At 40.3% G+C, this 25,810-nt stretch overlaps 1 protein-coding gene across 1 annotated transcript in view; it reads right to left on the reverse strand.

Annotated features, from left to right (window-relative positions):
- LOC138979478 (uncharacterized) overlaps positions 1-25,810 on the reverse strand; it is a 38,034-nt gene that overhangs the window by 8,619 nt on the left and 3,605 nt on the right. The window contains exons 2-6 of the mRNA XM_070352193.1: positions 20,235-20,304; positions 19,627-19,695; positions 18,872-18,926; positions 13,725-13,884; positions 12,907-13,047 (exon numbers count right to left, since the gene is read on the reverse strand). Coding sequence (XP_070208294.1) covers positions 12,907-13,047; positions 13,725-13,884; positions 18,872-18,926; positions 19,627-19,695; positions 20,235-20,277 — 468 coding nt within the window. The 5' untranslated portion in view covers positions 20,278-20,304. The remainder of the gene's footprint in view (positions 1-12,906; positions 13,048-13,724; positions 13,885-18,871; positions 18,927-19,626; positions 19,696-20,234; positions 20,305-25,810) is intronic.

Genomic DNA, 25,810 nt, shown 5'->3' on the forward strand with positions numbered 1-25,810 from the left:
GTAAACAAACATCAGCCAACAAATATTGATCATGATAATCACCCATTGTATTACATCCTAATTTATTCCATGCAGTCTTAGCGTGTTCATAGTCTTCGTCACTTATACCTTTACCCTTCAGCCGTGAGAAGTAAGCATCCTTTGGTGGTAACTCATCTTCATCAAACCTCTCCCACGAATCCATGTATTCATATGGATAGACTCCCTTTCTAACTAAGTCACTGTCAAAGTACTTACATGTGATTGGGAAAGCAGTTAGTGATGAAGATAAAGACTCAAGTGTTCCCATCAGATGTTGAGCAGAATCGTAGAAGTATAAACTATTCAGAGTAAAGGCCATGTACTTTTCTGAAGACTGCGCAATGCATCTTGCTTTGTATTCATCAGTTACTGCCTGCATGATCAGATGTGAATCATAACCGCGCAAGTTATGGAAGAAGATTGGAAGCTTCCAAGTCTTAGGATCAAACTTTAATTGTAGATTACATTTGCTGTGTGCTGCTCCTCGGAACTGCCCACTTACATGATCATGATCTCTTACTATTGGATTGTCTGTGTTTGGTGTTAGACTTTGTTCGCATATCCAACACTGTGTGGTAGAGTTAAACTGTTCTTGGTCTTCAGGTTTCATAACAATGTCTGAAAGATTCAGTTGTTTGGAGCAGTCATTTCGCACTTGGTTCATTTGCTGTAAGAAGTTCTTTGCTGCATTAGGTCCTCTGTACAATTGCGGTTTAGAATGTTTACCATCTGAACTAACAACAATAAATGCATATGAACAGACTTGATGATTACTTAGAGTTACTGTTTTAGGTAGGTCTTTTGGTAAAGGTCCTTCATATGGCACAATGATAGATTCAAAGTCAGCATAAACAACATAAGGACTTTTCTGTAGTTTGCATACATTCTTAAAATACACTTTGCTGTCTGGCGGCGGTGTTGTTAACTTCACGACCGCATCATCAACGCTCTTACAATGTTGCTTGTGTATAAGTGCTGCATGAATTGATGGAATACGCAAGAGACATCGCCTACAAAAGTCTTGTTTACTATTGTGATTGCTTGTGCTCGCCATCAGTCTACTCATTGTACGAATCAAAGTGTAATGATATTTTACACCATCAGTCATTAGTAACATGTCAACATGGTTAGTATCACAATCACCAATCGTTGGTGAGTTCTTTGATATTCTGACTGGTTTCAGTTCATCTTCCTCATCCCACGTGTAAACATTTACGGTGATGGGTTTGTTTTGCTGTTCAAATTTGTCAATGCTTGTAATGCTGACAGGAAATTCAATACCAGTAAAGTTTATTTTATTTCTGTATGCATGATAGTTAGACACTCTTTCTGCATTTTTCTTTACACTGTACAGTCTTGCCAGAACACACCACATAAAACATTTGTCATCATCATTCTTTATGTTCAGCACAGCACGTTTTTTGACAAGAGCAGGAGGTAAAGGTATGTAACTTCTACCTCTGATGGGGGCAAATTTACTTAGCTTCAATTCTATTTTTAGAATTTCACCTTCTGACCATCCGGATCCTTTCATCTTTGCATCCTCTGCAGCTTGCTCAAACCGTTTCATCATTTCATCTGCCCAGTTTCCATTCAATTCTGCCATAGAATTAAGTGCTAGTTGTCTGGTTGAAACATGAACTTCTAGCACCTCATCACTGACTGTTTTGTATTTTATTAAACTGACTATCTGCACTTTTACTGGAGGTTCAATCAACAAATTGTTTGGAATTTGTTCAATGGCGTCTTGCACACTGGACTGCACATTTTGAGGATCCGTTACTTGTAATTCAACGGTGTCAAATACTGTCGATAAAGATTCTAATACAGAGTCTTCCATCGCTGTGAGTTTGATTTTATAACTCAAAATAAAAATATAAATTAAAAAAATGAAGTTGCTTAGAATTCTTTCTCAGAGCTTCCATTTTTGTTAACACTATAAAATCTTAAATAAAAAATCATTTAACATTTGTACCACGTGGAACTAATTGTAATTCCTCTTTTACAAAGGCTCTTTGCGGTGCTGGTTCTCTCAAGTAATATATAGGTGGATTTGTCTCTACTACTCTCTTGATTTCATGAATGTCAATACTCCAGATTGGATCCGTTGCACGCTTCCTGCTGTCACCCTCAGCTTCACCGGGTGCATATAAATATCTGACTTTCTGATTGAAAGGTAGTAATGCCACTGGTGTTGTTGACTTTGGAGCAACAGGTATTGTTTTCTGTTTGATTGCATCAACTGGTCTTAACCCTGTAGCTTTAAATACCTCCAGATTCATTGCTCTAAGTACTGATGGTAATCTTTTGACCCATTCAGTGTTACGCAATTTACTTTCTGTGTCCAAAAATTCCTGATGGTACTGATATGAAAACAGTTTTTCTGCCAACTGTTTGTTAAAGCTCTCAACAATAGCCTGTGACCTGTGGTTTCCTGGAATACCTCTCTTCACTGTAACATGATGTTTTAACAGAAGCTGGTTGACAGCTCCTTTAAACTCCTTACCATCATCGCACTGAATCATTCTGGGATACTTTAGTGGTCCACGTCTGTAAATTTCTTGCAGGGCAACAGCTGTAGCTATAGCACTTTTCTCTGTCAACGGTTCAGCATCTTTGTATCTTGTTGCAACATCAACTACAGTCAGTGCATACTTATATTTCTTCCTTCTGACTGTGTCATGCGGTAAATACAGCAGGTCTATTTGATGAGTGTCATTCGGTTTAATGTTAACAAAGTGTGGTCGTGTAATGTTTCTTGGTGCAGGTAAATAGATCTGCCAAACTGCCTGCTTTGACAACCATTTCTTTGCTATATCTTGAGAAACACCTGCTGCGTCACTGAGCTTGTCAATAGCAGTTCTTCCTTTCCAGTATCCTTTTGGGGAATAATATATTTTAGATAACAAAGCATCACTCATGGTTTTTTAAATGACAGAATATTAAGATTTGACAGCACGCGCAATAAAGTAAACAACAGCCATACCAATAACAATGAAAACAATCTCGCCCACCTTCTGCTCTTCTGAAGGCTGATAAAAGTCACCCAGTTTTGGAGGAGCACTTGTCTTCATTTTCTTTCCAGTTACAAGATAGTATTCTTGAATGGCTGCATCAACATTGGCAAAGGTTTTGTTTGCATGTCCTTGCTGCCTGAGTTTATCATTCATAAAGTCTAACTGCGCAATTCGTTTCTTCTCGTATTCATCCTGTGCTTTCGCCAGTTGTTCCATGGCTTTGTTGTGCCTTTCCCTCTCTTCACCATTTTGCAGTTTAGAAAACAAATAGTTGCTGCCAGAAAATGCAAGCGCATTTACAATCGCACCTCCCACCATCATAACCAAGCTAGCCATTTTATTGTCTTACATGTTTATATTTTCTGGAATAATTCCTTGCTTCACCAGGAAGTCTTTTGTTGCAAAGGAAGCTGTCACAACACCAATTAGTTTAGCACCGTCTTCGAAGTCTAACTTTCCCAAGTCGGCTGGTTTCATTCTGATGAGACTTTTACCCAGCATTGTGTAACCTACACTCAAGCCTCCAATCACTGCAGCGTGATAAACTAGATTAACTATTGTCTTTTCAGAACTCATTTTTATGTTATCAAAATTAAAATATTAAAATTATTCCATATGAAATGAATCCACTGCAGGTACTACTGTGGGCTTTTTTATTGTTTGTACTGCTTTGTTTGTTGGTTTTGGTTTTTCTGACACTTTATATTTGCCTTGCCAAAGTTTGTAAAGCAAGTATCCACCTCCTCCAACAACAGCTGCTACAGCTACTTTTCTGTATGATAGAAATGAAGATTTTAATTCTTGATCAGTTTGTGTGACCTTAGTCACTTCAGGAATGTTTGGTGTCTGCTCAACTTCAGACATAATGTTCTGCTTTGCCTTTTGATTTAACTTTTTTTGTCTGTTCCATTCGGCTAGTTTTTTTCCTGCTTCTACTCTACCAGGTTTCTTTGTCACTGTGTTCACTTCTGGTATTTTCGTCTGCTCCACTGTCTGCTTCAACTGATCCGTCATCTTTTTTATTCTGAAAATTAATGTGTTTGAAAGTAATTAATCCAGCAACAAATGGTACTAATAAAGCACCAAATCGATAATACAGGCCACAGGCAAGAGATTCGAGGGACTTGGAAACAACAGGGTCATGAGTTAGATCATGTGTTAAGTCTTCCTCCGAGTCGAGAGGTGTAAAATGTCCAAAAATCTTTGTGTACAAACCTATAACAGTCTGTCCAATACTTCTAACCATCTTAGAACCAAGCACTGATTCATACCGTCCATGATACTTTTCTATATCTTCTGAGGAAAGATGTTGTACTTCTTCCACAGTTAACTGCTGCCCAAGGTAGTGTTTTGTTTTTCCACAAACAGCAAGTGAATACAATCTTTCTTTTTTATCAGGTATAGTCCTACTGTCACAGATTTCAATATCTGTAGCAGTCTGCATCAGCAATTCATCACAGTTCATTTTATTTTGATGCAGAATAAAATTAAAATCTAGTAATTAAACTTGAGTAAGAACTTAGGTAGGAACTTAACAAGAACTTAGGTAGGAACTTGAGTAAGAACTTAGGTAGGAACTTAACAAGAACTTGGGTAAGAACTTGAGTAAGAACTTGACAAGAACTTGACAAGAACTTGAGTAAGAACTTGACAAGAACTTGAGTAAGAACTTGACAAGAACTTAGCAAGGATTTCTACAAACATACATACTGAACTGGTTGATCAGTTTTTAAAACCAGTTTCGAGTGCTTAGAAGATTTCAGATTATTCTTTATTCTTTCTCTCTCCTGTTTGTTTTCAATGACATCATTTTCTCGAAGACACTCTTCAAAACTGTCACGGTCCTTTGAATAGAACAATGTTATTGTTTTGAGTTGCTCTCTAAAGTCTTTCAGAACTGCATTGTATTTTTGTGTTAATATCCAAACTGATATTAATGCATGTCGTCCACTGAATGCAAGCTTTGCTAGTGCACTTTTCTTTCTAACAATGTCACGTTCTGCTGCACAGTCATCAATAATAAACAGTGTTGGCGTGTTCTGAAAAAGATCGAAATAATGCTCCAAGCAAACATTTAGACGATCAGAAGGATTTACAATAAATATATTTTGATCAGACCATATGAATTTTCTCTCCTTGTATGTTCTGTTATGCTTTATGGTTGGACAGAATATGACTATGTGTTCAAAGTGATTTATGTAAACAGTCTGTAATAAATCCAAAACATATCTTGTTTTGCCGCAACCTGTTGCCCCACAAATCAAAGAACAGTGTGGATCTTTTGGAAGAAAATCTAGATACTTCATTTTAACACGTTCAATAAACAATATCCTGTAATCTGCTTTCAGAGATGTTTAACTGCGCATCTGACACAACAAACACGTAGATCTTAACTGATTTACTACTACTCCCTACTTCCTTTTCAATTTGTATTGTGATTCCTTCTGATCCGTTTTCAATTCGCCTTCCACTTCCATGCAGTTTGTTGTCGTCAGTTGTTCTGAGATCCAGCCATAACGCATATTTATTTGTCAAGAAATCTTCTACGCCAACACCGTGTAAATGTAGATCTTTAGCCACAAGATCAGATGTTGGGTCTTTCAATCTTCCTCCAGTAAAGTACTTTCTTGCTTCATCATAGTGTTGGTATGGCAGCATGCCAGATGCAAATATTTGGTTTGGCTGCCCTTCAATTGTGCAATATACTCTATTGATTAGTGGATTGTAAAACTTTTCTATTTGCCTTTCATATGAATCTTTTGGTTCCTCAAACAACATAAGTATTCCCTTCATTGACCTAGCTGGTGTATTCAAGTTAATGTTCCAGATTGGATCAGCCTGGCTTTTTGAAAGTGTACTGTGATTCAACACTCTTTCATAATAGATAGGCAGCTTAGAACTGTACTGATTTTCTATAAGTCTAGCCAGTTCAGGATGGTTTACAACATCAAACTCTAAAGAAATTCCAGACACCTTATACTTTGCTTCCGGGTCTTGTGAAAGCATAACACGATCATAACTATTGAAAGTCAGGTCGTATGACAGCCTGTCACGCAATGCTCCTTGATAGAAGGGAGGATGTGAATTTATGAGTTCAAAGTCAAGTGAAATACAAAATTTGTTTCCAAAAGCAACATTGACAGCGTTATCTTTTTTGTTGTCAGCTTTATCTCCGGCTCCTATTCTAACTTTTATCCCATTGTCTGACTGAATCCCTTGAAACACTCTGTTTTTCTTTTCATTGTCAGTCAACCAATTATCTGCATAAACTAAAAATACATCTGCATTATTCAATGACATCACTTCCCGCCCTTCCAGTTTGACAGTAATCTTCCTCACAATTGCTCTTCCTACATTATAAGCCAAAGTCCTATTTTCATCTGAGCCAGATTCTAATTCTAATTTGAATGATAGTCTTACAGTGCCTGGTACAATAACATCGTTCTTACCTAGATTAGGAAACCTAACAGTAAGTATTTCATTCTGATCAATAGTAGAAGGATTATTTGTAACTATAACTGTTTGCCTTATTCCTTTTACCCCGAGAGGCTCTTTCAGCCTTCTGTAAGGATCAAGAACAGAACCGAACGATTGTGCCATCTTTTTTTATTTTCAAAATAAAAAATAAGTTACAAATGGCAGAAGGTGGATTTGAAGATTTATTTGAGCCAGCGGACGACATGAGCGAAGCAATCCCTTTGGTTCCCTACCATCATTCACTGCATTATGAGGTGGCACGACATGAACTTCTGGAAGGTAAAGTTAGAGATTTCTACAAAAGTTTAGGAGAAGAACCTGATGTTTTAGATCCAAACCAGTTCAAAATGGAAGCAAATCATTTATATACAACTAGCGATAAAGGAGAAAAAGTCCAACTTACATATAAATCTAATCCTGCTAAGTTTCTATCAAAAGTTTCACTAAAACAAAAACTTACTGCTAATCGACTTAGGCAATTAGATATTGTGCCTAGCACACGGTCATCATCTTCCCATGTTGTTTCCTTACTTCAACAAGCAGAACTAGGACTACCAACTGCTACTCAAATAGAATCTGTTCCATTGCAAGATCTTAATAAACTTGCAGATGAGGCTGATCAACTTATACAAGAGATAGAGACTTCTTTTTCTGAGGAAACTTCACTGAAGACTCCACATGAACTATTACCTATGAGAGAAATAGAAGCCCTTAATCAATCACTACAAACCATCAGAGGTGAAATAGCAAATAATCTGTCAAAACTAGGTCAGCTGGATGAAGATATAAACAAAGAGAAACAAAAACTTGCTGATGCTGATGATTTGAACCTAGAACAAGAAGTAAAAAACAGAATTTCTAAGCGTTTAAAAGATTTGCAGGAGGAGAAAGCCATAAGGTTAGAAGTTCTAAGTAACAATAGAGAACAACTGAGAACACAGGTCAGCAGAATAAAAAATACAATTCAAAGAATCCTTTACGAAGACACAACTCTTGCTGAAAGAATTAGAACGCTTTTCAGAGAGCAGGGAATCACAATAGCTAGTATACTAACTGCGTTAGGATTTGCAATAAGCACATTAGTGTTAACACTCACAGGTGGCACTGTCACACCTCCACCTCCACCTCCACCTTCACCTCCATCTGATCCGGGATGGGTAAAGAAACAACTCAAACACATTGCAGAACTATCAAAGAAACTAGCAGCAAAAGCTTTGGATGCACTTCCAGGAATCATTGGTTCAATTGTTAGCTGGCTGTTATCTTTTGCAGGTAAAGTTGTTGGTTTCATGGCTGAACATCTCTGGACTCTAATAGTTTTAATTGCAGGTGTTCTGCTAACGAGAATAAAGCAAAAGTAAGCCTACACCCACTCCACCAATTACTAGAGCAGTCTTCTGCGATTCATGATCATCACTAATACTAACAGCTTGATCATCACTAGTGACAGAATGATCTTCACCTGCAGCGTGATCTTCACTTGTCACGCTTTGTTTCTGTTCATTGTGATATGGCTGTAACATCGTTCTGATTTCTGAATTCAGTTCTTCACCCTTTCCAAGCGGCTGGGTGTCACTAGCAATAATGATTTCATTGTTATAATTTGTTATTGTTCCAATCTGCAGCTGGAGATCAGAAGGTAACATGTAAAGGCAGTTACCAACAGCAAAGTCAACTTTTGATCTTGCATAACGGAGAGAGTCTTGATACCTTTTGATGCTGGAAGGCAAATCAACTGCAGAGTTTATGACATCTTCTAAATTTGATAACAACTGTTTCTGCGCACCAAACCCTGTGCTTGTTCTCATTATGTTTGATCGTGTCTGTGCCTGCGAGCCTAGCAAGCACCACGCATATGTTCGGATAGATTCATTGATCCTTTCAACACCTGATCCAGTGAAACCTTTGCCGGTGTCTAATATAAAAGTAGTCCATGCATTGTGGTGCTGTTGTTCTATTGATCCTAACTGTACCTGCACATTTGAAGAAAAAGATGTATGACCTGGCCAGTAATCAAAATTATACCTCCTGTGGACACCCCATAAATATAGTGTTCCCATGCCATGGTTTTTGTCTTGCTTTTGCCTAAAGTCGGTCTTAAAATCTATATTGAATTCATTGCAGAGACGCTCATACACTTTCATGTTTATCCTATTGTTGAATGGGTTCCAGCTCTTTTCATGCGGCATTGGTGCCTGAAGTTCAGACAAGATTCTCCTGCACTGATAGTAAACGTGAAATGTGTACACACACTTTGTCAGTAAGTTTGAATTATTCATGTGGTCTGCATAGGACACTCCACATCCTGTGGTTGCACAGAATATTGCAAAGTTTAACTGATTCTGATAGAACTGAATTGGGTGAGAGTTCCACATCTTTGGAACACTATCATTTTTGATTGGGGGATTTAGGTAAGAATGGAATGGGTCAGGCACTTTAACGCGAATGGATTCTGTTTCTGTTACAGCAAAGTCCAACTCATGGAAAGAAATAGTCTTTGGATTGTAATATGGTCCAGTTTTGTATTTAATGTCTTTGTTGAATTTATACTGAATCATTTTTGTTGTTGAATAAAAAATGTTTATCACACTAACAAATGTGAAGACTGGTGTGCCAGTTAAACTTGCAAACCCTATCAACAATCAAAATGGAGGAATGAAAGTTGCACTGCATGAAATTATGTACAAGGTTACTTGGTATAATATCAGTAAAAAAAAGAATAACAACTGGGTTAGAATTAATGGTAAAACACATTCTGTAGAAGATGGTTACTATGACTTCTGCACTTTAGAGAAAGAATTGTTTGCTCCAGTAGGTATTACAGCGAGTTTAAATCATGCAAGTCTCATTGCTACTCTTACTATGCCCAAAACTAGAGAAGTAAACGTTGAGTTTCCAACCAAACTCCTTGATATGCTTGGAATTACAAAAATATACAAGGGAACACGTCCCATTGACATGGATGTTAACAGTGTACTGTTTGTTCACATGAGAGAGCTTAACACATCCTATAATCTGTTTAATGATCAGCGTTCTGATCTGCTTAGGATTCTTCCACCGAGTGATGCCTCTTTTTGTAAAATGCACGTGCCAACATTTAAGACACTTCAGTTCAAGGACTTGGAGGAAGGGTGTCATGAATTCCTACACATTGATCTGAAAAATCAAAGTGGACAACCAGTTGATTGTTTGTTTAACATTACATTGGAAATAGTTCCATAAAATATTGAGTATTAAAATGTCGAGTGGACCTACAATAGCTTATCCTGTTGCATGTTCAACTATAGAGTTGAAAGATTTAGCAGACGCTATCGACTTTGAGAGCAATGCTGAAGTTGGTGCAGTGTATGCATTCGAGTTTACAGACACTGGTTATTACAAGAGAAAGGAAATCGACGATGAAAAGAAACCAAGATTTCTCAAACTAGGTCAAATCCGTGATGTTAATGTACCTGATCCAATTGTCGATGACACATTCTACATGTGGAAACATCAGAATAAAAAATGGGTACTTAGTCCTGTTATCAAAAAGATTGACTGGGAAATGAAGTTTGAATTTGTGAGTCCATACACTCTTGTTGGAAAAGACGACACATTCCGTAAGTCAATCAATGCTAAACCACTAATTGTTAGCCTTGTTCCTGCGTTTAACAGCAGGGGAGAAGTTGCAGTTAAACCTTTCCATAAGAACAACTATCTCATTCACAGAAAACAAAGTGTTGAAAAGGACGCTGACACCATTGTCGATTTTATACCCAAGCTTCCAATAGGGCAGAATGCAACTATGATATTTGATATAGTTGTCAGGAAAAGGGAAGAAACCACAAACACTGTTCTAATGAGAGGAATAAATCTCAACTGGAGACCATTAAATGTTGAAGAAGTCAGAGTATTTATTGCTGTTCAAAAGGATTCTAACACAATAAAAAAACAGACGTCAAACCAAAATGTTGTTGTTAACGCAGATATAAATAATTTAACAGAAATAAGAAGTATTAATCTTACTTATCTTGATTTGATTGCTTTCTACTATACAGATAAGGTGTTAAGCAATGAACAGCTTCAAAGCTTAGCAGAAACACTGGCCAGTGAGAATTAAGATAAATATTTTATATTTTGCATTAAAAAGATGACTAGCAGTGTGAAGCTTTATCCTAATATTGATGAAAGTGCAGCAGAAAGTCAACAATTCAGACTGGCACACATTAGTAATATACAAAAACAACTAGAAGATGAATTAGAAAAATATTCTCGCGCTAGACGTAAGTACTCAACAACTTACAACAGCCTTTCTAATGCCAGCACTGGTTCTACTATCCTTGCATCAGCTGCAGGTGTAACGGGAACAATTCTGTTAGCTACCGGAGTAGGGACTCCAGTTTCTCTAATCCTAGGTGGTGTCGCAGCAGCAGTTGGTGGTTTATCATTTATAGCATCAGCTATAATGAAAAAAATTGTGAAAAAGCTTGAAAAACACGAATCCATTTCCACTCTTGCATCATCAAAATTGTCTAGCCTAAAACTGTCTATCAGTAAAGCACTTGAAGATTCAAAAGTTTCTGACGAAGAATTCAAACAGATACAAACAGACTTTGATGACTACAAAAGTAAGAAAGCAAGTATTCAAACAAAAACACGAGCTGAATATAACAAGCCACTCGATATAGAAGATCTGAAAAAGCAGTTTTTAAAAAAGGGGATTCAAATAGGACGGGAAGAAAAAGTAAAAATAGAATCACTTGTAAAGAGTTAACTATTCGTTTAGACAGTCACATTGCATGTATCAGATATAATTCTAACAGTGAAAGAACATATGAAGTAAAGTTTGTAAATGAGAGAGCGTATTGAGCTTAAGAATGTTGTATAAGAGAAAGGGAGAATGTACGTTCTGGGTTACTGATTCCGACAGACCCGGCATTGGTTCAAAACAACCTTACTTTACTGTATTTTTTTTGTATGGATTTATGCAGTATTTTTCTGATTTTGTCGCATGTTTCATTTTAGTAAAAGTTTAGTCCAGAAGCCTATTTTGCGTTAATATTTAGGGTCTGTCGGAATCGGTGAGCCAGAACGTACATTCTCCCTTTCTCTAGGGGTTAAATTCCTTCTGGACCACGAGTTGAAAATTCTCTTAATCTCCACAAACTTGTTTTCATAGTTTATTGGAACAATTTCCTCGATGTTTGTCGAAAACCATATACCCAAAACCCTGAAAACAGTGGGATTCCAAACAAAGTTGTGTTCTGGCATAAACTTAACGTTAGAATTTTTAGAGGCTCCTATCCACACTGCTGACGACTTATCATAGTTAATAACTAGACCTGACAAAGAAGCAAATGTCTGTAGTGTTTCTACACATGCACAAAAAGAATCTTTGGTACCATCAAGAAAAAAAGTAGTGTCATCCGCATATTGTGACAATAAAATTTCGACATCAAAAAAGTTCAGTCCCTTTATTTTTGGATTCTGACGCATCATTATTGCCATAATTTCGGCACAAATTAGAAAAATATAAGGAGACAAAGGGTCCCCTTGACGGGTTCCTCTTTCCAGATTAAACCACTCTGAATATTGTCCGTTTACTGCTACACATGATTTACTATTTCTGTAAAAAGTTAATATCCACTTTTTTATATCATTTCCGAAGTTAAATTTATTCAGTGCTTTTTGTATAAACGACCATGCAATGCTATCGAAAGCTTTTTCAAAGTCTACCATTAACAGAAGGCCATCAGCTTGTCGTTCATTAGCATAAATAATAGAATCATAGAGTAAACGAATATTTTCGCCTATATTCCTACCTTGCATAAACCCTTTTTGATCTTCATGAATTATGGTTGGGAGAACACGTTTCAGCCTTTCAGCAATGCAGGTGGAAGCTATTTTGTAGACAGTATTTAAAAGAGACATTGAAATTAGTGCTCTAAAAATATTGTGTCAGTGACAAGCCTTCTAAAACCCAGAATATGAACCTCATGGTCTTCGGACCCTTTAAAGTTTGACTGAGGGACTCGAAAGACCCCCTGTACATTAAAGCTGGTGTTTGAGGACCCTCTAAAGTTTCACTGAAGGACTCAAAGGACCCCCTGTACATTAAAGCTGGGGTTTGAGGACCCTCTCAGTGCGTCTGGGGAGCCCTGCACTTGTACATTTTGGAGTATCCACTTAGCAAGTTTTACAGCAATACTGCACTTTCTTTAAACATCATCAAACTGAAAATATGAAATTATTATCTTTCTTTCCTCAAGAAAAGGTATGACTCGATAATTTCTCAGTGAAACCCTTTACTTTGCTAATGCACCCATATTCATCTTCCTGCGGAAGCTAATTTTATTAATAAACATAATACCACTTCGTTAAAGTTCTAGCCTGATCACTGTTAGCATCGTACCGTCTTCACGGCGTGCTCTGTCCCTGTCTTGTTGTCCTTGACGACTACGATGTCCCCTGCACAGTTGCCTTTCCCTAGCACTTCTTGCAGTCGCTCAAACTGCTTGCCTTCCTCGTACTTGCCTTGTGCACTGGTTTGGACCTGCAAAGGAAAGGTAAATGAACAACAAACTGTGCAATTTTATGATCTGAGAAACAAAGGGAAGTAAGCAATCCACTAAATGCATACGACATGTGCATAAGAGTAAGTCATGCGGAACCTATTTCCCGCCACCTGAGAGTATTCATTGAAATGAACAAGCCCCTTTCATAAAAAAAATTGACATTTTATGTTTGATTTGCCATGCAAGCTGCAATTTCTGACAGCGTTTTGTGACAAACGGACACAAGTTGCACATTTCATTTGAGTTGCATGCTGAAAACTGCCATCTGGTGAACATTTACTGATTCTAACATTTCAAGCTTTTTTAGGACTCTGAAGGGTCAAATCTTTTTTCACACCGAATGGTTTTGGCAAATTACGGAAACTAAACACACTTTTCTAGCAACTCTGTGAATTCTGTACCTTCAAAGTTGAATTCCCACAGACCTGGGTGCCAGGTCCCTGTGGTTTGTTTCAAACAAGACTTTATTCAAATAAATTATATTACAGTAGTAAAGGGGGCACAGAAGCTTGAAATTTCAACAACAACAAAAAAGGAACGAATCTGGTTTTCTGGGTTTTTCTTCATTTTAAATGCTCTTTACTATGGTGCCTTACCACTCACACAGGGGAATCTTTAGTTTGTTTGTTTTTAGTTTAACTGATCAACCACCCACCTTAGATCTGTCAATGACGACACCAGAAGGGGTTCGAGTCTCTTTGATGGCTTCGATCATTTCCAGGCAGACGTCCACTCGTATGCGAACATCCTCGGCGGTCTTGCCTTCCTGTATGGTGTGGGCTTTGGACTTGTCCACATGAGTCAAAGGAATCCTCCTGGTAAAGAACGATAGCCACACAATTAGAAATGTAAAGGCACAGTTCTTCCAGTGTAAACAATTCAACTCACCATCTCCGACCCAAGCCATCCAGTGTAAACAATTCAACTCACCATCTCCGACCCAAGCCAGACTTTACATGGATCTTCTTCTTCGTTCATGGGCTGAAACTCCCATGTTCACTCGTGTTTTCGCATGAGTGGGTTTTCACGTGTATGGCTGTTTTTACCCAGCCAATTCAGGCAGCCATACGCCGCTTTTGGGGAAGCATGCTGGGTATTTTCGTGTTTCTATAACCCATCAAACTCTGACATGGATTACAGGATCTTTTCCGTGCGCACTTGGTCTTGTGCTTGCCTGTACACATAAAGAGGTATAAGGCACTCGCAGGTCTGCACATAACTTGACCTAGGAGATCGGAAAAATCTCCACCCTTAACCCACCAGGCGGCCGTGGCCGGGATTTGAACTCACGACCTTCCAATCAGCAGGCGGATGTCTTATCAACTACCCAATAAACATGCCAGAACTGGGCCATTGCTGGCTTTTTGCTGGCAAGTTTGGTAAAGCTGGCCATAAAAAAACCAACACTGGGCCAATTATGGTTTGCCAACAAAGGCCCAGTTATGGCTTGCCATCACTGGCCCATCTCTGGCATTCCAGTAATATTGTCGGCCAGTAAAATGCCTTAATTGGCCCACTGTTGGCACGCCATTAATGGCCCAGTGCTTGTTTGCCAGCATTGGGCCATAGGTGGCGATTTGCTGGCAATAATATGTGGGTTTTTGCTGGCACGCCAGCAGTGGGCCAATGCTGGATTATTGCTGGCAAGAAGACCTGCGACAGCACAGCGGTATGACTTTCTCTCTTGGAGTGACGTAATGTACAAACAAATGTCGAAATATCTTGACGTCACTCGTGATGATGACGCATTGTCAACTAAATCCGGCCCGCGGTGGTTCTGCAGATGTCCGGTTATAATTGTTTTGCATTCAACTTCAAGGAATTTCCAAAGCACCTTCTTCGATTTCAGTACGCGTCCGATCTCCTCCGGCTAGAAGCAAGCGTGGTGAGTTTCACAAACAGTTGTGTGAGCAGGTCGTCGCAACGGCGTTAGATCTAGTATCTTCTTGTTCTTTTCCTCCGTTGTCGGTCTTTTTTTCAACTTTCTTCTGCTGGACGTTTGAGTCAGTTCGCAAAATATAATAGACTTTAAGAAGTCGTCCTCTCTGTAAGAAAGAATCTGCGCACGCGCGCGCGCGTGTGTGTGTGTGTGTGTGTGTGTGTGTGTGTGTGTGTGCGCCCGCGCGCGCGGTTGTGTGTGTGTGTGTGTGTGTGTGTGTGTGCGCCCGCGCGCGCGGTTGTGTGTGTGTGTGTGTGTGTGTGTGTGTGTGTGTGTGTGTGTGTGTGTGTGTGTGTGTGTGCCTTTTTCCTTTCTTTGTGTGATTGAGTTTGTTTTGTCTCTGTCAAAAGAAAAGCACCATAGGCATTACCATAAGCTTACTTGTAACCAAACAAATTGCATCTTGTGAATGTTGACATTGAGTATGTGTCTATTCACTCCAGGACAAAGATTTGTGCAAGTGTCTGACTGCCCAACTGGATAAGATGCAGCTCGCCTGGGTCTCAGTTCCTGAGAGAAACGCAAGAGAGCTGTCCGAGACAACGTAAGCTTCGCAGGTTAGATCAAAATACATATTCCTGTTGACCCCTTACTTCTGCTTGGCATTTTAGTCAGTTCAGAAAATATGATAGATTACAAGAAGTCGTCCTCTCTGTGAGAATGCCTCTGTGTGTGTGTGTGTGTGTGTGTGTGTGTGTGTGTGTGTGTGTGTGTGTGTGTGTGTGTGTGTGTGTGTGTGCGCATGTGTGTGTGTGTGTGTGTGTGTGTGTGCGCGTGTGTGTGTGCGCGTGTGTGTGTGTGAGCGCGCGCGCATGCGTGCGTGCGTGTGCTGTTTGCTTGCATGCCTGCATGTATGCTTGCGTTTGTTTGGTTGTTTGGTTGTGTGTGTGTGTGTGTGTGTGTGTGTGTGTGTGTGTGTGTGTGTGTGTGTGTGTGTGTGTGTGTGTGTGTGTGTGTGTGTGTGTGTGTGTGTGTGTGTGTGTGTGTGTGTGTGTGTGTGTGTGTGTGTGTGTGATATGGAATAATGAATTAAAACCAACAAAACTCGTTTGCTTTCATGTTTCAAGAGGTGAACGGCAGGAGGACTTGAGAGTTTCAATGGCTTACCGTAGGCTACGACGTCAGGACAAAGAAAAGAAGCGTTATCTCAACGTTGCGGATGCGAACAGAGAAATGACAGAATGAAGACAATCCTACGGAGGTTTACTGGGAAGTGAACAAGAAACATTCCTGCCTTTGGTCATCATGTCTCGAGTGTGAAATTTAGAACGCTGTACAAATAAAATAAAACAGTGAGCAACTGAAAACAAAGCGTACGTTTCTGTAATGTTTCGGTAATGAGTCGTTGCTGTTTGGAAGCTTTACATTTGTTTTGTTTTTAATATATATTACTGTATTGTTGTTGTGCCCGCTATAACTGCGTTGATGACGATATTCTGTCAAAACCACTGCCTTTACTTGCCAGATAAGTTACACGACAAATGTGATTAGCATTTCAATTGCATTTTACTGATGAATTTGATAATTACGCATATGCATATTGCTAATGTACAGCTTGACAGCATTGCCCTTTGCTTTATTTGCGCACGTCTTGCCGCCAGCATGGGTTGAAAAGTCCATTGATGTGCTGTGTTTTGTTATTGTTATTACATTCACAGTAAAAAATGACAAAACAAAGCATATTTATAGACTTCTAACAACCATCTATGGGCTAACAAGACTGTGCAGATCGAGTACATGAATAGAGCCGTCATTCTATCCGAATCAGTGGTATTGGTATATTTCCTGCAACTTATTGGCATTTTGCTGGCAATGGTAAAGACAGAAATATGGCATTTTATGTAATATGTAATTTCAGCAGGTAAAGGGCCATTAACGGAAAATATATGGAAAAAAGTTTTTTTTTATATGGAACTAAAAACCTGCAAAATGCTGGCGAAATGCTGGCAAAATGCTGGGTTTTTGATGGCAAGCCATCAATAAGCCATCAAATAAATGATGGGTTTTTGCTGGCAAAATTCTGGCAAAATTCTGGCAAAATGATGGCAAGCCATCAAAAAGCCATCAAATAAATGATGGGTTTTTGCTGGCAAAATTCTGGCAAAATGATGGCAAAATGATGGCAAGCCATCAAAAAACCATCAAATAAATGATGGGTTTTTGCTGGAAAATTGCTGGCAAATTGCTGGCAAAATGATGGCAAGCCATCAAAAAGCCAGCAAATAAATGATGGGTTTTTGCTGGCAAAGTGCTGGCTTGCCAGTGATGGCCCATCAATTTGCCAATGTGCATACGGGTAATATGTCAGCATTGGGCCATAAGTGGGCCTTTGATGGCAGTAGTTCTGGCAACTGGCATTGCCATCAAAACGCCAGCAATGGCCCAGTTCTGGCATGTTTATTGGGTAGGCCACTGCGCCCGTCGTTACATGGATCAACCTTTTACCCTTAAGATAACAATTTAAACTTTCTTGTTTTTATTCTTAATTGGTAATTTATTAGTGTCTGTGTTCACTTGGACACATACCAAAAATCAACAACCTAGGTGCTCCAAGTGCAGAGTGGGAATAAACTGCTTCCACAGGAAGGATTGTGCCTTTAAACAAGAGGATATATTCTCCAAAGTTGATAAGGACAATCCGCTAACTCCTACATCTACAACTCATCAATCTGCAAAGCGAGTGAAGTAAAGACAAAATCTGAAGATGTGAAGAGGAATTAAAGGCACAGTAAGCCTCCCGTAAACCATCACAGAGATCCCCGAGCGTCTACATATAGTACAAGCATACTTCCATTTGAACGCTCACCGAACGGGAACATCCTGGATGCTTTCTGTCGCGCGTGAGAAATTGTCAAAGAATTTATTTTTGTGTACTTGGTCTTCTATAACAATGGTGCCTCGTTTTGGTGCTGGACGGCTGTTATGAATACCGGAATTCACGCCCGGACAGTAAGCCTCCTGTAAACCATCACAGATACTGTCAGGCTTTTACACACAGTACAAACACCCTTCCATTTGAACGCTCACCAAACGGGAACATCCTAGGTGCCCTACATAAAGAGCGAGCAATTTTTAAAGAATTAATTTTGCAGATTGTCTCGAACACTTTTTGGACCCATCCTGAACTCAGGTCAAACATGAGTTACTTCCCTTCGGGTCTCATTCTATCGATGTAAACTGGCGATAGCCGTGAATCGATGATTATCAAAATGTTTTTGGACCGTGGTGCGTTTTTGCGCTAGACCTAACTTTTAAAATCTAAATAATAAATTGACAGCTTGTTACACAAACATTCTTTAATCATAAAAGAATTCTTTTTTCATCAAGACAAGATCAGTACAATTCGAAGTTGTGAAAGTTTGAAAAAAGAAAAGCCCGGAAGTAGGGTCACGCAAGGGTCGTAGCAGACGACGGTTTATGCATATCGCCGTTCCTCTCAACAGTCAAAAGCCATCGCTAGAGTTCTTGTGAACCACAGCCGTTTGTTTCGTGCATAAAAACGAGCTATTGTAAATAAGCTCACATCGAGTCACATTCAAATGACTAACTGACGACTACATTGTGAAAAAGGGAAACTGGATCACACGGGTTCACGATGGCTCAGGGGTAAGATAAACCACGCAAAAATAAATTCTTTGAAAATTGTTCCTCTTTACGGAGGGCACCTAGGATGTTCTCAATCGGTGAGTGTTTAAATGAAAGGGTGTTTGTACTGTGTGTAAAAGCCTGACCGTATCTGTGATGGTTTACGGGAGGCTTACTGTGCCTTTAAAGTCACTTAAGATACAGAGAGAGAGACAGAAAGTAAATGTAATTGCGATAAATAATCAACACATAGAAAATCAATATTTATCTAAACTCACTTTTCATTTTCGTAGACAATCTGTACCTTTCCATCATTATCTTGCTGCAAATGTGCTGAAAATAAACACAATAACATGTAACCATAGTAAACTTTATCATACTTGCATCTTTTATTAAAATTAACATAAATGTACTCAACCAATTTCATTATGGATTCAACAACAACAACAACAACAACAACAACAACAACAACAACAACAACAATAATTGTATTCCTTTGTTTAATGCACAAGTTCTAAAATGTCATGTTTTTTGTGTAGAAGAAATTTTAAATTCAGAATTTTCAAACTATTTTTCTGTAATGGAACCACAATTCCCTCAATGCTCTACAACTTTAATAAAAATAATATTACAGTATACAAAGAACTGAGAGGTTTCTTATCTGTTATATTTTTCCAAAGAAAATACAAACAACTGCATGGTTATATTCTTGCAATGAAAAAATGGAAAATTTGTCAGAAAAAAGGTTTGAAAAAATCTGTCAAAAAAGTATTTACATGAACGATCAAATGCTGATTTCATACATGTATCTGTTCTTTTGTTGTTGAGATTTATACCAGTGAAATACCAAACATTTTCACAAATTCCATGATTAAGGACCTTATGCATTGTCTGAAGTTTCATCACGAATCAGGAAACGTTTTCCATTTAAAACACAGGCAAGGCCTGTCATGTACTGGGCTATACATGATTGTGGGTAACATGTGACCCGCATCACACAGTGAGTGAGCCAGTGACAACATTCAGCACTTACCCTCCCCTGCTTGCACGGCCTGAAGAAGAAAGTTGAAATGTTCCTCTGTGCTGGGAGACAGTGATGTGCCTGTAGATTAAACAATTATTTTCAATAACACTTTGGGGAAATGACATGCGCGCGTGTGTTTGTGTGTGTGTGTGTGTTTGTGTGTGTGTGTGTTTGTGTCTGTCTGTGTGTGTGTGTGTGTGTGTTGAGTGTGTGTGTGTGTGTGTTGTGTGTGTGTGCTTGTGTGTGTGTGTGTGTGTGTGTGTGTGTAGGTGACAGTGTGCAGTTCGTGTGTCTCACACACGCATCCGTTTGAAAAAAGATTAGGCCTAAAAGAATAATAGGTGTGGTTACGGTAACCCGACCTACCCTATTTTTAGGGGCCGACCCTATAACTTTTTATTACATTTGTCAAAACAAAACAAAAAACAAAAAAAACGAGTGCAGAAAACGCAATGAAAGCAAAATCGCCCGAGTCGCACACTTATTTCCCTGTCAAGTAGGTTTAATTTGTACACATTAGAAAAAAAAGTTAAAAAAAAAAAGTGATTGCCTACCTTCCTACCCTATTTTTTTTGGCTATGTTACCGTAACCACCCTATTTTTTTTTTTGGCCTTACCTTGCATTCCCTCAAAGCAAACATTGGTTGTGTTGGCCATCATATGTAGCGGAGTCTAATGGATCCCTACCTGCACACAACAAAGCAACACACTTGGATACAACACAATCAAACAACACACTTGGAATTGGATACAACACAACAACACACTTGGATACAACACAATCAAACAACACACTTGGAATTGGATACAACACAACAACACACTTGGATACAACACAACAAAATTAAACATTTGAATACAACACAATCAAACAACACAAATGGATAAGAGCATTAAAAAACAACGCACTGGAGTCCAACACAACAACAACAAAAAATCAAACACAACACACAAAAACATCAATATGCTGGCATACAACACACCCAAAAAATATACTTGAATACAGTACAACAAAATAGTTCAATTCAATACAACAAAACAAAGCTAGCAATACACTTAAAAAAACAATACACACACACAAAATCGACAAGTTTCAAAACAACAGAAGAAAACAAATCCACATGAAACAAACACAACAATGCACTGTTATAAAAAAAAAATTTTTAAATATTAAAAAAAACACCCCAATATATTTTATGCCACAGAACGAAACAACACACTTGAATACACAACATTAAAAATATGTTTGGCCACATCAGTAATCATGCCTGCCCCCCCCCCCCCCCCTCCCCAACATGTTTCACCAACCAGTGCGTAGAACTTCAAATTCTTCAAACTACACACACACACACACACAGTATTTCCATAACAAAAACATCACATCACCATACCAGTCTGAGTCAAAAACACTTGTGACAAAAGGAATCAACAGAATATTTCCCTTCCATATAACACGATCAGTTCCTTCTCAATCATGTACCCAAATGCTAAACACTAACCACACACACTGTTAATCACCCACCAAACTCCGCTGACCGAAACTGGCCTGCAATCTAATCTAAACTGACCCCCGCCCCTGCATATATGCAAACCCTGTCAGCAGACGTGTGTATGTCTGTGACATTAGTTTTATATCACAGGCTTTAGTAAGAGGTACATACTGTGGTGATCATTGAATGCATAAAGAATGACGGAAATGAAAAGTTTGAATGTGTGTGTGTGTGTGTGTGTGTGTGTGTGTGTGTGTGTGTGTGTGTATGTGTATGTGTGTGCGTGCGTATATATATATGTAATATTTATATTTTATATTTACTTATATAATTATTTATATTGATTAAATATGATTATGCAGGGGTGTAAATTTTAATCCCTCACTGTCTAATTATATCTATCTATATATATATATACGACTTGTGTCTGTGTGTGTGTGTGTGTGTGTGTGTGTGTGTGTGTGTGTGTGTGTGTGTGTGTGTGTGTGTGTGTGTGTGTGTGTGTGTGTGTGTGTGTGTGTGTGTGTGTGTGTGTCCGCGATGCACGCCCAAGGTTCTCGATGGATCTGTTTCAAATTTGGTGGGCATATTCAGGTAGACCCCGGACACAACCTGCTCGATGAGATATTTCAACACGTGCTCTCAGCGTGCAGCGCTGAACCGATTTTGGTTTTTCTCTGGATCCATTCCCAGTAACTCTTCCTTATCTTCTCCAGTGTTTTCAGCGTTTATCTCCCTTTCTTCGTGTGGCGTCAATCCATATTCCCGTTTCTATTTTTAGAAGGTCACTGTCGACAACGCTCAATCCATATTCCCGTTATACTATTTTTAGAAGGTCACTGTCCCGGCAAAGCCGGGTATTACACTTCTCGAGTGTTTTGCGCGTTTATCTCCCTTCCTTCGTGCGGTGCGCCGGCTTCAGCGCAGCCGGGTATTCGGCTTGACTTCTTCCCTGCTTCGCCGTACCCAGCGAAGCGGGTATTCATCTAGTAATTATATATATGTGTGTGTGTGTGTGTGTGTGTGTGTGTGTGTATGTGTGTGTGTGTGTGTTTGTGTCTGTCTGTCTGTCTGTTTATACAATAGGTGTGCATGTGGGCATCCCTGACTATTTGTCCACCAATGTGTTTGTCTGTAAATAACTGTCTCTCCGTGTTTTTAAGAGTCGGTGTACAGTCAAACTGAGTGATTATAGCATTGAGGGGCAGTGGAGGCTAGGTTAAAAACGGTACAGTAACAATATAAATAGTTGCTACAGTGGAACCTCTTCAATAATATCACAAAGCCAACTGAGTCGCCACTTGCCAAGTGCTGGAAGACCTCCTAAAATCTAGGTCAGTCTTAAAAGAGAGGGCAGTCCTATAATGGAGGTTAGTTTAGTGACACTATGAGAACAAACTCTGTGAAAACAACGTCTTATAATAGAGGTCTGTACTATGTCTGATTTTCTGTCTTTGTTTTGAACGGGAAGGTTTCAGGTATCGTAACCACTGAAGCACACTTTCTCTCATTTGAACCACTTCTGTCAAAACGTGATAACAAGTTGACCGGTAGTACAGGAATAACGACCCCCTCGCTGTCTAAATTTTATCTCTTGTGGACAAAGTTGCCTATTGTGTGATTTCAGGACCATCTAGGCAGGCTTAGGACTTAGCTGTGCACTGGAATTCCAATCAAAACAGGTGGGCGGGGTGTGTGGTAAACACACACACACACACACACACACACACACAAACACACAATCAAACCCTTCTTTTCTTATTGGCCACCGCTGCACCCCACCCCACCCCAAACCCTTCAATGAACAATGAACAGCAACAATGAACTCATGCAAACTGACGAAAGTTGAAGTAAAGCAGCAGCAAGTGCATGACGTCCCACGCCTCAAAGAGACTAGGTGTTCAAGTACCTGACCACAACATGTTTTGTGTGCAGTCATCCGTACTTGAACATGCACTTGACCGATTAGCCGTGCTGCTTTCGAATTGTACTGATCTTGTCTTGATGAAAAAAGAATTCTTTTATGATTAAAGAATGTTTGTGTAACAAGCTGTCAATTTATTATTTAGATTTTAAAAGTTAGGTCTAGCGCAAAAACGCACCACGGTCCAAAAACATTTTGATAATCATCGATTCACGGCTATCGCCAGTTTACATCGATAGAATGAGACCCGAAGGGAAGTAACTCATGTTTGACCTGAGTTCAGGATGGGTCCAAAAAGTGTTAGAGACAATCTGCAAAATTAATTCTTTAAAATTTGCTGTCTTGTCTCGTCTTTCCATTACTGCCCACAATCAACAGTAGTGATTATTTCGGCACTTGATGGGATGTTGCGCAAGTCCAATAAAGCAGCGTTTCCAGCATCCAAAGGTCCATTAAAGTTCACAGGTTGGGGAGTATGGGGGGGAGGGGACATGAGTCACAGTGGCTGCTGGTTTAGTGCGAGGCGCGCGACACAAAGGTGTCGACAGTGCGGGCCTCGACGACAGCTGCTGGTTAGAGTTCCAGTCCTTCACTGTGCTGGGTAGAAAAGCGGCACTCCGATACTGAATGCGGCAGGTGATGAGGCCGAACTGCTGGCAATGGCCTCTTCGCTGGCGTGGTGGTAAGGGGGCCAGCTTCGACTTGATGCCCGGACAGTGGACGATGCTGTTCGTGATCTTGTAGAGCATCGATAGGCGGGCAAGCTTCCTGCGCTCCTCCAGAGACTGCCACCCAAGGGAGTCCAGCATCCGGCTGACACTTGACGTGTTGTGGTAGCGGTTGCAGACGAATCGGGCAGCTCGTCTCTGGACGGCCTAAAGCTTGTCGATGTTCTTCTGGGTGTGCGGGTCCCATACTGACGAGGCGTACTCCAGGATAGGCCTGACAAAGGCCTTGTACGCCTGCTCTTTCACGGATCTTGATGAGATCTTCAGATTGCGCCGCAGGAACCCCAGGGTCTTGTTTGCCTTGCTGACGATGTTGTTGATATGGTCGTCCCAGCACAGGTCACTCTGAATGGTCACACCCAGGTACTTGACCGCCTTCACTGTCTCCAGTGTATGCCCGTGGAGCTGGTAAGAGGGCTGTAGTGGGCGTCTGCTCCTCGTAACAGGCAGGGTGTTGCACTTTGCAGGGTGGAACTGCATGTCCCAGTTCTTCTCCCACTCGGCTAGGCGATGGAGGTCTTGTAGCTGGGCCTGGTTATTTACGCTAGTCACCACCCTGTACACTGCAGTGTCATCCGCAAACAGGCGCGCTAGTGCCGTCAGTCTCTCCGGGAGGTCGTTAATGTACGCTAAGAATAGCGTCGGCCCCAGCACCGAGCCCTGCGGCACCCCTGAGCGGACGCTGCCAAACGAGGAGCGACTGCCGTTCACCACCACGGCCTGACGTCTTTGATGGAGAAAGTTCTCGATCCAAGCAAGTACAGCTCCTCGGACACCGAAGTTTCGGAGTTTGTGGGTAAGCAGACTGTGGTTGACGCGATCAAATGCTTTCGCCAGATCCATGATCAACACGTCCGTCTGCTTCCCACTCTCCAGGTTGCTCGTGAGCTCTTCGGTGAAGTCCAGGAGCTGAGTCTCGCAGGACCGACTTCGACGAAAGCCGTGTTGATTATCGTCGAGGACGTCGTTGTTGTCAAAATGTTGCAGCATGGCGCTCACCACGATGTGCTCCATGAGCTTGCATGCCACGCAGGTGAGAGACACCGGCCTGTGTTTGTTTGTTTGTTTGTTCGTTCGTTCATGGGCTGAAACTCCCACGGCTTTTACGTGTATGACCGTTTTTACCCCGCCATTTAGGCAGCTATACACCGCTTTCGGAGGAAGCATGCTGGGTATTTTCGTGTTTCTATAACCCACCGAACTCTGACATGGATTACAGGATCTTTTTCGTGTGCACTTGGTCTTGTGCTTGCCTGTACACACGGGGGTGTTCGGACACCGAGGAGAGTCTGCACACAAAGTTGACTCTGAGAAATAAATCTCTCGCCGAACGTGGGGACGAACTCGTGCTGACAGCGGCCAACTGGATACAAGTCCAGCGCGCTACCGACTGAACTACATCCCCGCCCACACCGGCCTGTAATTGGCTGGATTGTACTTCTCTCCCTTTTTGAAGATCGGAGTGTAACAAGCTGTTTACGTAGGGCACTTAGGATGTTCCCGTTTGGTGAGCGTTCAAATGGAAGGGTGTTTGTACTGTGTGTCTGACAGCATCTGTAATGGTTTACGGGAGGCTTACTGTCCGGGCGTAAATTCCGGTATTCATAACAGCCGTCCAGCACCAAAACGAGGCGCCATTGCTATTGAGGCCAAGTCCACGAAAATAAATTCTTTGAAAATTTCTCACGCTCATGACTGATTTATTTGGTTGAATTTCATTTGTTACTGTGGTTTCCTTTAGGTGGAAGCATCGTTTTCTTTTGTGATTGTGGATAAAGTGCGTTTGATACTGCCTGTAGACTGACACACACACACACACACACACACACACACACACATTCACAAACACACACACTTACACACGCGCAGTCACACGAAAGGATACACATACATACACAGACACACACACAGAGTGACAGACACACACACACGTACACACACAAAAGCACACACACACACACACACACACACACACACACAGCCATACTGAATCTCATTCTCCCTTACTCTCTGTCCCCACCCCTCTCCCTCTCCCTATGAAAAAGAGAGGG

The sequence above is a fragment of the Littorina saxatilis genome, linkage group LG11 (genome assembly GCF_037325665.1).
Source record: "Littorina saxatilis isolate snail1 linkage group LG11, US_GU_Lsax_2.0, whole genome shotgun sequence".
Classification (NCBI taxonomy): Eukaryota; Metazoa; Mollusca; class Gastropoda; order Littorinimorpha; family Littorinidae; genus Littorina; species Littorina saxatilis.